The 15,120-nt window shown below is 42.2% G+C and overlaps 1 protein-coding gene across 1 annotated transcript; it reads left to right on the forward strand.

Annotated features, from left to right (window-relative positions):
• Positions 1–278: 278 nt before the first annotated feature.
• LOC311022298 (myosin-IIIb-like) lies at positions 279–9,500 on the forward strand (the record flags this gene model as incomplete). The annotated part of the gene is made up of 8 exons (XM_084023467.1): positions 279–300; positions 371–407; positions 5,266–5,449; positions 6,642–6,776; positions 7,574–7,678; positions 7,922–8,021; positions 8,663–8,739; positions 9,351–9,500. Exons 1-8 carry the CDS (start codon positions 294–296, stop codon positions 9,498–9,500), a joined length of 795 nt encoding a protein of 264 aa, XP_083879593.1. The 5' UTR covers positions 279–293.
• Positions 9,501–15,120: the final 5,620 nt, after the last annotated feature.

Consider the following 15,120-nt stretch of genomic DNA (forward strand, 5'->3'; position numbering starts at 1 on the left):
ATTAAGCAGAAAGAAAACAATCTAGTGTGAGCCCGCGGAGGAATTCTGTCCCACCGAGATGACTGCGGAGAGACGCCGGTGTTAGAGGCGGTGCTGCGGCCAAGCACCAGCGGACGTCTCTTCACTTACCTCCTGGCCAGGTAGGTCCCCACCTCCCCAGCACACTATTCAAGTTCATATAGCTCAGCCGAGAGCTTCCGGTCTGCAGAAAACGACACGCTCGGATGTCCACACTGTTAATAATTAAAAACCTTCCGCCGAGCAAACAGGCAAATCAGTTCGGAGATGTAGCTATGGACGGTAAGAATTGTTGGCTGAAGCCAGTGACAGATATCAGCTGATGTGTGAAAGACTTTCCCTTGTTTTGCAGGTTTTAGAGATGGAAACACGGAGGCTGCAAACTCAAGGTAGGACTCACGTTTCCAGGCCTCCATGTTCAGCGTCTGGATTACTTTATTGCTTGTGGTACTACTTTGTGGGTGTTCAGTAAACAGTCAGTTATACAAAAGAGGATTATTGAAACAAACAAATGCATGCAAAATTATTTCTCATTTCCAAAACAGAAAACACAATTTTACACTCCTACAGTAATATTGTCCTCTAGATCTCAGGCAGCCCACAAAAACATAACATCTGTATCAAATATGATAATATAGAAGCAGCCAAGACATAACTTGCATTTCAAAGTAAAAGTATACGATGTAATGCTGGAAAACATAACATTTAAACACATTTTGCATCACTAACAAACATGATACAGTGCAATCCCAGGAAAATAAATTGCATATGATTATATATTTCATATATATGATGATGATTCACCAGAGCAATGTTGTTAAAATAAGGGGAACCATCTCATTTAGTGTTCTCTTTAGAACTTTAGATTTAGAGGTAAGAATGTGAAGCGGTTTGGATTGAGACTTTTACACTTTGAAACCTGCCAAAGGAATCTTAACACGGCGACACGTGGATTTATAATTCTCAGTTGTGTTTGAATGGTTGCAACAGTTTGCTGATTAAAAAAGAAATGCACAGAATTCTAAGAAAAAATTGGATGCTTTTGTTGCATTTCCACAATTCCATGACAGAAATTCATTTCCATGTAGTCCAGGTTCCTAGATTGACCATTTTAATGATTATTACTTGTTAATTAGGTTGATGCTTTGGAAGTTATTTCTTTTGGGGACTCCAACTGTAAAAGTGTTTTTCCCGGTGGTGTCAGACTTTGGTCGTCCAGGGTGAGGGCAAGGACACGGTGCTTTCGGCCTGGCTCGTGGCTACTGGAGGTTTACTGTAAAGCCTCTTCATATCCCCTTAAAAGAGATTATAGTCCAGAGTTTTTCCCCCCTCTCCACAGATTTACCGAAGGGTTTACCAAGTGGAGTTCCCGCAAGGCTTTCACTAGAGAGGGGAGGATTGCGAGACTTTGATGGAAGCAGAAAATTAGATTACTCACTTTTACTTTGCACTGTTTCTGGTGACAAAGTCGCTCACCGTGCTGCAGCTGTTTACATGGTCTCAGGCTGTCGCCTCCTCCAACCAGCACGGAAATGTGGAGTTATGCAGATGCACCGTAAATGAAGCATTAATGTATAACCATAACACTATAGGCGATGACTCACTATCATAAGTTATGTTCATGATGCCGACTAAATTGATTAAAAACAAGCACAACAAACTCAAATTTCTCAGGGAATCTGATCAAACTCAAACAAAATGACTTAATCTGATTACTCTTGTGCAAGCAGTCTGTGAAAAGCTGGAAATATTATTTATAAATATTCCTATTTGTTAAATGTTGTGATATTATGATATAGAAATGCCAATATCAAATTAAATATGTTCTAATATATGAATCTGTCAATTATTATTTTTAAAGCTTAGCATAGTAAACATACATCATTACGTAGTACCTTTATACATGGCACTATAGGCTGCACTACCCATGTTTTATCGACCGGTTTCATAAGGAACACAGATTTATATGATATGTAATGGGGGGTCCCTCCACCGTGTCCCTATCAGCCAAGGGGCCATGACCTGATAAATGTTGAAGACCTCTGATCTAATATGAAATCAACAGAATACATGCTATAGTGTGATATATAGCGTTACCGACATATGAACTGATCTACAGCCCTAATACACATACCATGTTTTTACTCAAATTCCACTGATTATTATGATGATTTAAAAAAAAACATTTGGTGTCACAGAGAAGCTCTTGAACATCGGACATCCCTTTTCCAGCTATGCTGACGGTAAACAAAGGGTAACCTGAGTGCTGCCGTCCAGGATTAGTGGTGTCCTGTTCTGAAGCCACAGTCTCCTCCCCGTCCCTTTAAGAGAACAGCATGGAGCTTTCCTCTTTGCTTTCTGACAATGAGATAGAAAGCAGCTTTGTTGTTGGGAAGACACAAACAGTCATTATATGTATATGACCCCTTAAAACGGTGCTATGTCTTCTCGCTACCCCTCCCCACAGGTTGTATCTGTCTACAGGTTATAACCCCGTCTAGAAGAGGACAATAATCCAGTATAGTCAAAAACGATTAGACAAGCGTTTCAAACTTGACTTTGTGCAGCGGAAATAAATAGCAGGAGAGTGTTTTGAGTGTAAAAACCCACACTAATGCAGAAAAAGAAACTTGATAATGCCATTTCAATGAAATTCAGTTATTATTTTACCCATTATTGTAAGAAGATGATAAGTTATTGATGTGCCAAGGAGGGGCCGAGGGTGCAAAGGCGAGGGATGTTTCTGGCTTCTAAAGGTGATCGTTTTACACAGCGTTTGAACATATACGGATGTGTGAGCTTATCTGGCAGCAAACTCGTCCAATATTAAAACTCTTTCCATCTGATTTGACTATCTTCCCCCTTCATTACACCCCAGGGCTTTAAGGCCATGCATGGCAACAGCCAGTGTTTTTTTTTTCATGTGGACTAATGTTTTATTGGAGGCTCTGGATATATTGTTGAAGATGCCATATTATTATAATATTATAAACTCCGCCAGTGAGTCTTTAAAAAAGAGACGGTATACCGTCGTATCTGTCACACGCAGCAGAAACAGCTGGATGTGTAAACACCAAGTATAGACGGGGAGACGGCAGTCACGTGACCTAGCAACCATCATGAACTTCCTGGTTACCTGTGTGCAACCTGAGACGCTTCATATCAGCCGCCATTATGAGTGGGTACATCTGCCACCTGAATATTTAACCGTGGCCACAGATCAGGTTGCAGATTACTGGTGAATTATTAATCCCTGTGGATTAGCATGAATTAGACGGTGCGTCGTGGTGTGAGGGACACTTTCACAGACACAGGTATGTGTGACTCTTGGCTTTACGATCTTTTGAAAATTAATTTTGAATAACGAACAGATGCAGAAGAGTAGAGTTGGTTATTCTCCATCAAGTAAATGTATTTTTATGATTGATGTTGAAGGAGTAAAATATGCTCAACTGATTCTGCTGTTCAGGTCTAGTCATTGTGTTTAGTTTTAACAGTTTGTGCTTATTATGAGCCGCTAAAAACAATAATTATACTCATCTGATCTGCAGCTGTATACATCACATATGTTGCGGGGAAAGGTTGATATTTTCGTGCTGGTCTTAGGGGAATATGAGCCGTCTGTTCAAAAAGGAAGTTGCATCTCTTGGCAACAGGTGATGTGTTTAACGTGTGGGAGGCAGAACAAGTCAGACGCGTGTTGCAAAAATGGTTATAAACGACAAGTAAACCGGGTCGGATCTTATTAATTAGTAAGGCAGGTGTGATGCATTATTCACGGCAGTTTAAAACTCATCATTGATGGATTATTAGACCGAAGATGAACCTGTACTTGTAGTGAGGTGCTTCAGTAGTTGCCTTGTGTAATAATTATTAAAATGTGTGTCATAAAAACACATTTACAAAAGGCACGTCGCCACCATCACATGCCTCTCCCTGAAGGACACAATGAAGGATATCAGCTGCATATTTGATCCCCCCCCCCTCCACCTGCAGAACAGCAGCATATCCATCTAGCATCTACTCGGATGCCATTGCTCAACCCGCATGCACAACAATCCATAAATCAGTCCTCACGTGTGAGTTGCAACGGCTCCTGAGGGTTAAACATCATTCACGTCTTTTATTTTTTCATTTTTCCCCCCCGGATCAGTCTGCTGATCTTGTCTTCCCCTCCCTCAGGGTCACGCGGTGTCTCTGCGATGCATAACACGTTTATGACAAGTGACGCTCTATGAGCTCGTCCACAAACATTCCTCTCCATCATGCTAATCTGGAAAATGTGTCATTTTGGGAAGAGAAAAAAAAAATAGGGTGCATGTGCTCCGACATGGCAATATCGGTTCCTAATCCATCACGCTGCTGTGCTCTGCAGCGTTGCACTTTAGCTGTTGTAGTTAATCACGGGAACATCACTTATTGGCTTAAAGGATGAATTATATCAGACTTGTGTATCAATGTTCATCATTTATCCTTATAATATATATAATGCAATTCGCTTTTACTTCATTTTACAACAACAGAGTGGCGCATCCGCTTTTTTCCACCGTCACTTGTCGAGTTAATCTCCGTCCAATCCAATTGATCTTGAGGAGATTGCACTTCTTAGTGGGCAGTGACGAGGTCCCGGGGAGAGGGCTAATTCAGTGTCTCTGTGGAGTCCCACTTGTTGCCCGTCGCCCTCTTGGAAGCAATTACCGTTGCCATCGCTGCTGTTATATTATGACCACGAGAGACTCTTTAGTTGTCATTTTTTCTCAGCCCAGATGAGTCAGAAGAAAATAACACTTGCCATGTAAGTAGATCACCGTCATCCCCACCTGCAGCTGCCCCGCTTTTTTTTTTTTTTTTGCTTTGATTTCTCCTGCTTTAAACCCGTTAAGTGGCTCCCTGGCGGGTATGGAGGTTTCACCGAGCTGCATGAGAAGGCCCCTTGGGAATAAATGTACTGCTCTGTGCTAAACAGACACGGCTCGTGTTTTTATTCTTATTATTTTAATCACTTCTGTGTGACGTTAACTGGGAGACAAAGTGTTTTTCAGTCTCGCTGCCACAAAGTATGTCTGGTCGGTTTAGGCTCAACTGTTAAGTTATTCATCTGAAGCTTTCTTTTTGTATTCACTATTAGAACGGTTTCTTTTAGTTTCCACGTCACTACAGAGGTATTTCTTGCAAGAATGTTTTATTTTGGCTTTATATGTGAAATATTTAGTTTTTTTTCCATTTGGGATTGTGTTTCTCCTCCAGAAGGTCACTGTATGGACTCTATCCATACAAGTCCAGCATGATTGGCATGGAGAACCTGGGCGATCCGTCAGCTAACTGGGACATCGTGGAGACCATCGGTAAAGGGACGTATGGGAAAGTCTACAGAGTGACCAACAAGAAGGACGGCAGTCAGGCAGCGGTGAAAGTGCTGGACCCCATCAACGTAAGTCATGCTTACTAAACCCTAAAGCTGACTCTATGGATGCTGCAGAACCAGCTAGACTGTCATTATATAGATTATTAAACACATTTAGCGCTTATAAATCCATATATAGTCATTTAATGCAGTGGTTTCCAGCTTTTTTGGCTTGTAGCTCCTTAAACAGACTCTATACACTTACATGGACTCTTAGTCTTGTTTCCTGCTTTCCTATCTTGTTAATCGTTCTGTGAACAAGTGGGTTTATCTTGTGACCCCTCGGAGGGTCCTGACCCCGGGTTTGGGAGCCACTCATTTAAATTAAGCTGCATATTCTTGTACCTCAACGTGTGTGCTCAGCCACCCTTTATAAAGAATACGTGTTATATTAAATAATAAATAATAATACTGCCTTGCTTCAGATGATTCAAACACCAGTCCGACATCACTCTGTGTGCCTCCCCACAATCATTGATTTTGATAGTTTTTTTTCATGACTCAGCAGACTAAAACCATTGTGTCTTTCTTTATAACTATGTGACTTGTCTCAGCATGCCAGCCATTCAAACAGAGTAAGTTGCCAGTACTTTTTCCTCCTCTCCATCTTGATGCAGTCGTACTTGTACTGTAGCTCCAGTGATATATATCAACGTCTCCCCTTTTCATCTCCTTCCCGTCGTGTAGGTCTAACTCTAGAAAGTGTATCCTCTCTCTGTGTGTCCATGAATTTGTCTGTTCGATAAGGCCGCCGTCGCCGTTGCATTGGCGCCGTATTGTGGCGGTGTCAATGGAACAATCCCCCCCATCCTGGCGGTGCGATCCACCACGAGGCTCCCCTGATGGCTGTGAAGATGGAGCTGCCTCCCCTCTCATCCCTCTCCCTGATTAGACTGCTGACACTATCACTCAGACATCCAGGAAGAGAAATTCTGCCTCTCTGACTGATGCTCTTCGCTTCCTCTGAGATTTACTTTGATAGAAAAACGCCGCCAGAAATAGTTTAACACCCACGTCCGTTCCTTCCTTTGTTACTGACTTTATTACCCCGTCGTTAGCAGTCTAATTCTAGTCGACCTTGTTTTTTCTCCTGTTTTCAAAATGAACTTGAAATATTTAGTTTATTACATCTCACCATGTTATCTGCTTCTCACTTGCATAGCAACATCTCAGGCAATTCTGTCTTCCAACTTTGCCCGTTTTGTGTTGCCCTTTAAAGGATGTGGACGAGGAAATTGAGGCAGAATATAACATCTTGAGGTCACTCTCCAACCACCCAAATGTGGTGAAGTTTTTCGGCATGTTCTACAAGTCGGACAACTCATCAGGCGGGCAACTTTGGCTGGTCCTTGAGGTGAGCTCCTCTTTTAGAAAACATCCTTGGTCATATTGTGCAGTTATTTAACAATATATGCAAACATTACCCCCAAAAAAACATATTTTTCTTATTTTTAGATCAATATCCAATCATGTTTTCTTCCTGTTGAGCAAAGATAAATTGTGCTGATGTAAGCAAGCACTACTCAATTATATTGTGACATCCATCCATCAATCAATCTGTAACTTTTAGCAACAAGGGAGGTGTGTTCAGAGCTACTGTCCTCTGTAGCTCCACCTCTGCTACATTCTAAGCCCGCCCACTTTTTAGCTGTCCAATCAAATGCAAAGGATATTTTATTTCTTAGTGGTAAAAAGACTAAAATGAATTGTCCGCCTTACTTTTAAACTCATCTCATAATTTGCTGCACTTCAATTTGCCCAATTTAATGTAAATGAAACCCTGACGAAAGGAGTTCGAGGCTATTTGATATCCAGTAAGAAATCCAGTTATGTGCTTGCAATTGGCGTTAAATAAGAAGACTGCTGTCCGATTTATGTGGATTTAAATCATCAAAATATTTTAGCAAATGTCTTACGAAATAACCACATTAACACTGAATATTTAAGTAGCTCTAAAATGATTTCCATCAACCCACCTACATGTTGCCATGTGATGCTGCATTGCTTCTTCTTGTGTGTGTGTGGAGACTGGAGAGTGTGTGTGTGTGCATGTGCTCGTATGTGTGTGTGGGCTATAGCTCTTCCCACGAATCAGAATCCAGAGTGTTGAGTGATGGACGAGTCACCGGAGTTTTTCTGTCTCCCTCCCAGCTGTGCAACGGCGGCTCCGTCACAGAGCTCATCAAAGGCCTGCTCATGCGAGGCCAGCGTCTGCAGGAGCCCGTTATCTCATACATCTTATACAGCGCCCTCTTGGTAAGACGGCCCGCCGCAAAAGCTGCTAATGTTGGGGAGGAGGTGGCATGCAAACACGCAGGGGAGCGTGCTGAGGATTTATTTTCTGCAGGAGAAGTTATGAATGCCTCTCCTCCTGAACAGCTGTGGGAGACCTTTTATACACTTTGCACTGCATAACCTCATATCCTAATCTATACTAATGATAATTGGCTAATAAGGGAATGGTGATTCACACTGAGAGTGTGTTTTTGTCCTTTAAAGGGTCTTCAGCATTTGCACAACAACCGAATTATCCACCGTGACGTCAAAGGCAACAATATCCTCCTGACGACCGAGGGAGGAGTCAAGCTGGTCGACTTCGGTAATGGTCTTTCAAAAGAGGCAATTTAGTCAATTCGGGGGGAAAAAAAAGAGACAAATGCATCATGGCCCGAGAAATCTCTCCCAGCCTTATCTCTTCGCTGAGGTGCGTTGTCAGATAAATGAGGCATTTTTTGGTATTTGACTGATTAATGGGTGATGTCAGCATCCACGTCCCTGCAATGTTGTCTGGGGAAACAAACACAAGCACAGGATAAATCACTTCATGTGCTCCCAAACACTTTAGTCCCTTGCTCACCATAACATCTTTTTATTTCATGGACCGTAGCCTTAACCTGGGGCTATTATTGCTCATTTAAATTGCATTATTTGATCCTTTGCATATTAAAAGAAAGCTGTTATGGCAAATGACTTTGAGTCACCCCTAGGCATGTTTATGTCCTCTGTGTCATGGAGATGAAGTGGACTCACGCTGATAAAAATCTGTCCTACATAATTTGAAATGATTATAGCCCGTTATTATTACTGCTTGGCAGGTTGCCACACTAAATTATATGCCAGGATTTATTGATTTATTCAAACATTGAGCCATAAATTGTATTTTTATCCGTAGAAAATTCACACAGACAAACATGCATCTTAATTATTATAAGTGGTTTTATTTTCAGTTTTTTTTTTTAGGTGTTTCAGCTCAACTGACCAGCGCACGATTGCGGAGGAACACATCAGTCGGGACTCCATTTTGGATGGCTCCTGAGGTCAGAGTCTAATGCTTCAACACACACATGCTTTAGTGCCTCATTGGACATTTTATATGAGCAGAGTCTCTTATATATGTGTGCCACAAAGAAGGAGGGAGAGAGAGGCTGGGTTATTTCCGTGTGACTCTCCCCTGTGTCATTGTGTATTCCCCTCCACGGGTGCCGCTCTTGAGGTCACCCCAAGGTTAATAGCTGGGAGTCTGTGGCCCCCTCGGCTTACTCCGTGAAACGGGGTGCGTGATTGGGCAGCGAGGGAGGGACCTCAGGGGCAATTAGAATAAACTCTGCTGTAAAATGTAGTGTCAAGTATAATTATTGACTGTGGAAAAGAGAGGCTCATACCAGCGGCAGCTGAACTGACCTACCTTTCAGTATTTAAATAGCCCATAAATACAGAGTTGAGAGAGTGATATAACAAGGAGGTAAAATCCGGCTTTATGATCCTTTTTAAACATAATTTTCTTTAATTTATTACACAGTTCCTCTAAGGAGATATTGAAAGTGTTTTAAGTGCTCTATCCCAGTAATCTGAGGTGAAACCGTGTTTCAGGACTCATTAACAGTCTAAGCGAGTTGTTTAGACGGTCACCGTTGTGTTTCATTTGCAGGTCATAGCCTGCGAACAGCAGTACGACTACTCGTACGACGCCCGCTGTGACGTGTGGTCGCTCGGCATCACGGCCATCGAGCTGGCGGACGGAGATCCCCCGCTGGCTGAGATGCATCCGGTCAAAGCCCTCTTCAAGATCCCACGGTAAGTCCACTAGAGGGCGCTCCTCCCACACAGCTGGAGGCTGCGAAACACGAGGACGGCTTTCCATTGTGCCAGGACAATGGCAAACTGATTTTGACAGTAGAGGTGATGAAAGGAAAAGGGGAAAAACCAGCAACAGTGGCTTTCTTGACAATTGGAGCTGAAATTTAGAAAATGAAACTTGTGTATTTGTGGTTTGATCCATGTTTCTGGTTGCTATATAATTTTTTTTGTGTGTGTCCTTTGTGAAAGGCAGCATCTGCTTCACATCTTCACCATCCGAAATGTAGTGTTTGGCCTTAAAATGAATGCAGTGACTCAATCTGTAAAAATATATTCACTGTGTGTGTGTGTGTGTGTGTGTGTGTGTGTGTGTGCGTGTGCGTGCGTGTGTGTGTGCGTGAGATGATCATCTGAGAGCTCAGCGGCTCCACGCGGTTGACCTTTTGTTATCGGCACAATCGCGCAATTATCTCTCAGTTAGGTAGAGATATGCCCTTCTGATTGCAATTTGCATTGGTGATTAGCTCCATTCACATTGAGATGAGCCTGTCACCTCCTCCCCGTCACAATGTTATCTCCTCCCAGTCGAGCCCAGGACCAACGTGGGTTGGTTTTTTGTGAGGCAGAAATGATGGCGCTAACGCAGCGTTTTCATCGGCACCAAATTCAACCAGAATTCAAGGTAATTGAAGAGCAAAGGGGGAAAAAAAATGAACGCCGCTAATTCACAGTTTTTCTACGTCACCTCTGCGGTGGAGTCGATGTAGCTCGGGGGTTGTTTGTATATCTGGGAAAACTTTAAAGGCGCAACGTGGAACAGGAAAAGTGGTATCAAACGTATCTTATTAACCATGATGAGAGGGTGCATATGCATTTCCCAAGTCTACCTCCAATCCTGTTTCATTACTGCAGATCTCTCACTCTTTGGCTTTAACTAGGACGTTGATAGAACCGGACATATATCTTTAACTGACATCCCTGCAATCAAAATACATATTCTGCCCCTTTTTTTTTTGCTATGAATCGGCACCTCACATGCTCGGCGGTTGTGGCCGATAAATCACAGCAAATGTGTTGAACCATGAAATGATTCTGTTAACACGTAATTCATCTCAAATATATTTTTCCATCATTGCTGCTCAGCAGAGAAAACCAGGAGGAAACGCGGTGTAAATGATGGCGCCCGGATTACTGTCTAAACAGGGAGATGTGTTTCACCTTTGGGCTTTGAGCAGCGGTGAAAGTGATTCACGAGGGAATCGGAGACATTCATCTTCACAGGTTTTGATCTTTGCAAAGTTCTAGCCCCCCCCCTTTCTGTTTAATATGTCATAATTCATAACCAGATGAGCCTTTTCTGAAGTATTGTCCTTGGGTAGTGCATGTTTTATGAAACCGCACGAACACTAAAACATGCAATAAGCATTTTCATCATTCTCATGTTTTACAGTTGCACGCTGTAATGTGTTCCCACCTCTGAAAGGTTCACTGGAACGTAGTTAATGTTGTGTGGATGATCCACCTTATTATTCCTCCTCCCTGAAACACATCGACATAGTAAAAAGAGAAATGTATAAGATGTTATATTAAGAGGATATTCTATACACTGGAAAACACACCTTAGAGTCATGTTGTACATCTTCTTATATATTTCAGTCATGGTACTACAATGTAATCTCTTGCTGGACAGTATTTCTTGTCGAGCTAAAGATTTTTTCTGGTGAGGACACACAAAAAAAAACACTCTACACAGGTGGAAATCCCAGCAGGCTTTGGGGGGGAGCAATGATGAGCTCTATGAATTAGGGTCACCTTGGTGCGTGGTCTGTTTGTGCTTCAGAAATATCCGATACTTGATGAGCTGTGACATACCGCCGGGCCATGCATATGTTTATATCTCAGGTAGATCATCCTTCTATTTTTTTTTTTTTGGTGCTTTTCATTTTAAGTTGAATCCAAGGACTTTGTCAATTTGCTCTTTGTTATGATTAAAAGTAATTGAATGTGTTACAGTGCGTGTGACAGATATGTGAAGCCCATGGCGACCGCGAATGGAGGTAATGGAGCGCGTCGGAGGGTAAAGTTGTAAAATCATCAACTGCAAAATTAATTACAGATACTCCAGACGAAGATGGTCTGTTATATTTAATATACAGGAAGGTTAATTGCTCGCGCCAATCGTCTCTGTGCTGTCCATGTAAAGTCACACCAAACTGTGTGTCCGACGCGTTGTAAAGGGTAGAGAGCGATTGGCAAAGACGGCCAAGGGTAGAAGACATAAGTATGGCTTGTCACGGGCAACAAAGGAGCATCGAATCAGGAGGCTCAGCCAGAGAAACCCACACCGGTGTGTGAGACCACTAAGATGTGTGGAGCAGGCTGAATGATATCAGTTTCTGGCATCTCTGATACAGAATGAAATCCTTCCAAGAGGCGGTAAAATCAACTTCAACCCAATCCTCTGTGTGTTGAATGATATGTTACATTCATGCATGACAGAACTATGATGTGGTTCACTGAACTACTGACTCTGACTGAGCTCTGTAGTAGACGATGAGTAGCATGTAATCCCAGATCTGATTGCAAATTCTGGAGGTCAAATATACATTTGACTCGAGGAGGAACAGAATTAGATTTTCGTTAAGATCTCACAAAATAGTTTTTTGGTCACACCTCAAGAATTCCGAACATCGAACAACTGTCAATACGGTAAAAATGATTAACGGGCTGAGTTGGAGACTGGAATGTGAGGTGATTGCATGGTGGTATTAGTTTGGGGCTAAATGTTGAGAAACACATTTCATGACCCTCCATCCAAAAGTTGTGAAAACATTTTCCTCAAAAGCAGAAATATCTACTAGTCAGGGCATCACCAAAATCAATGGGATTCATCCTCTGGGGACCATGAATGTTTGATATAATAGTATTATCTAGATGTTTGACATTGACTTAACGTGTATATGCAAGAAGTGATGACGTTGGAGCTACTAGCCGCGAGCCTAGCTAATGAGTGCAGTGAAAAATTGTACCTTTTGATGATTAGAATTGATAACTTGTCAGCTTTTCATTCTGTTACACAAGAATGTCATAAATAATGCTGATGTAGAAACTGTGTGAAGGCTTTTATTGTGAAAGCCAGCCACGTCTCATAGAACTTGCATAGCTCTGAATTTCTTAATTTTCTATTTTATGTATTTAAAGGTATGGATAGAGTTTGACTGGAGTGACGTAAGCAAACACCCCTTAATGTCACAGATTATCAGACACCGATGCGGTCGTGACCCCCGAGAGAGATCGTGGACTTGGTTGGATGATTTTTTCCAGGAATAATGTCTCTGAAGATGTTATTTCTCTGCTCTGTGTGGAGTCCAGGACCGCAGCGTTTGGCGATGTGGCCACCGGAGACCATGATGAATGTAGCTGTAGTTCTGTGTTCATGCATTTATGCACAGGGAGCTGCTCGTGGTCTGCGGTGATGGATGAGCTGAAACGTTAAAGCGGGTGGTCTTTGCTGAATAAGTCATTCTCCGATAAGTCTGTAAAATGTCACCTGGTTCTGCTGAAAACAACCCGAGGAAACGCAGGAATCTTTTGTGTGGCTTTGATTTGTTTGTATGACGTGAAAATGATAATTCCAAAAAATGTCACAGCCGAGAAGGTTATGCAAGGTCACTTTAAGATACAGATTTACAGTATGGTTTTTCCCTCCTTTGTGACTTCACTAAAAAGAAAAAAACAACATTGCTGCCTTGTTTTGGTAATTTAATCATGTTTCTATGGAGGTCTGGCAAGGAAGTAGATTTTTGTATCTTAATGATGATTATAATGAGGCAATGAAACATGGTTTGTTTCATGTGTGGACAGATTTTAATGGACTGAAAATGGAGGAATTATAACTTCTGCATATGAAACATCCAAATACTACGCTGGCGTGATTTTTGTCTCTCCCTCCATGGCTTAGCTTCCGCCGTCGAGCCTCGTCGACACCTCTGTGATTTTTGCCTCAATCCACTCTGAGGAGCGTCTGACAGTACGAGCTCTGCCTGGACCTAGATTTGAATAAGCCATTTGTGTTTACAATATGAGCCAGCACTCTCACAAACACTGAAAGGAGGGAGAAAAAAAAAAAAAAAAAGGCTGAATTTTGCTAAGCACAATGAGCACACTTGACAGTGTTATCAGCAGTGTGCTGCTATATTGACTTTCTAATGTATAAGCAGTATGGTAGAACATCAAGGCGAGAACGTGTCTCCGGGCTCATATTAGAGGTTGCATTGAAGCAGTCAGTGACTGGCTTTGATCTGCACTTTGGAAAGGATTGCCTGTCTGAATGCTTATCAAAGACTAACGCTGTGGAAAATGACAGATTTTGTAGCACAACATCCTCTCGTCTCTTCAAAAAAAAAAAAAAAAAAAAGATGTTAAGTGTTGTCGTTTTAAAGTGTAGCTGGTTTGTTTTGCATGAACAACATTTTTTTTTTCATATTCTACTCACCTGTCAGCTCCCTGAAACAACACGTGAGATCTAATTAGTCCAGTTAATAAGTGTCTGGATGGGGTCTGTGGCGGTTCTCCTGACAGTGACGGAGGGCTCAGCCTCCAGCTGTCAGGCCTGCAGCTTCCCGGGGAAGATGACTGTACTCAGGCCCGTCCAGCCTTGGCTCCTCACGCAGACCTGCCTCCTGTCAGCGTGCACACTTGAAAAGTGTTAGCCTCATTATAAATGGCCTCCGTAAATGCTGCTGACAGAGGTATAACTAGCTCCCATAACTTTTGGCTCCCAATGGCAGATGCTTGCTGCCAGACAGTGGAGGGGGGCTGTTATCATTTGTCACTTCCCCCCCCCGTGGCTGCCATCGACCTGGACCCCGACCAGCTCGTCCTCGGGACCAGAAACTCTCTCCGGGAGTCTGGCGGTCACGCTCTGCCTGCCAGCCGTCATTTGTCAGCGAACTGGGGAGATCAAAGTCTTGACATTTAAATGTGTTCTTTCAAATATTAAGTTGACTTTTGTGTGTTTCTTTCAGGAATCCCTCGCCTACGTTAAGAAATCCAGAGGAGTGGTGCAGGAGTTTTTGCCATTTCATCGGCCAGTAAGTGTCCTCTCCCATCAACCTGTCAACCTCTGTCGTCAGTTGTTTTAAAAAAAACTTAATGTTCAAAAAGAGCCAAACTATTCCGAAGAACTGAGGCGGATACAGATTATTTTAGAATAACATATATCGGCCAATATTCATATATTTATTCATTTATTCAACATAAATAGACGTTTTTTTTGGGACGATTCACTCAAATGTAGTTAATTAAAACTTGGTTTGGTTAATAAATAATGATATGTCTGGTGCAGAGGGGGCTGTAATACTTTGGAGGAAAGATCTGCGTTTGTATTTACATCATAATCTTTTCATGTTTAGGAGGTATATTCGAGTTAACTGTTTTGCACCTGTCTGTGAAAATAAAACGACTAGAAAATAAACGGCCAAAACCAATTTGTCTGGGACGGAATATTTTCCCTTAAACAAAAAAACCCTGACATTTTGAACTGTAAATGTCACTGGGGGATGAATTGTCGCGAATAATAACCTTAACCCACATATAAAAGTATATTGAGCATGAAATAG

Source organism: Eutrigla gurnardus (assembly GCF_963514095.1).
Source record: "Eutrigla gurnardus genome assembly, chromosome: 12".
In the NCBI taxonomy this organism is placed as follows: Eukaryota; Metazoa; Chordata; class Actinopteri; order Perciformes; family Triglidae; genus Eutrigla; species Eutrigla gurnardus.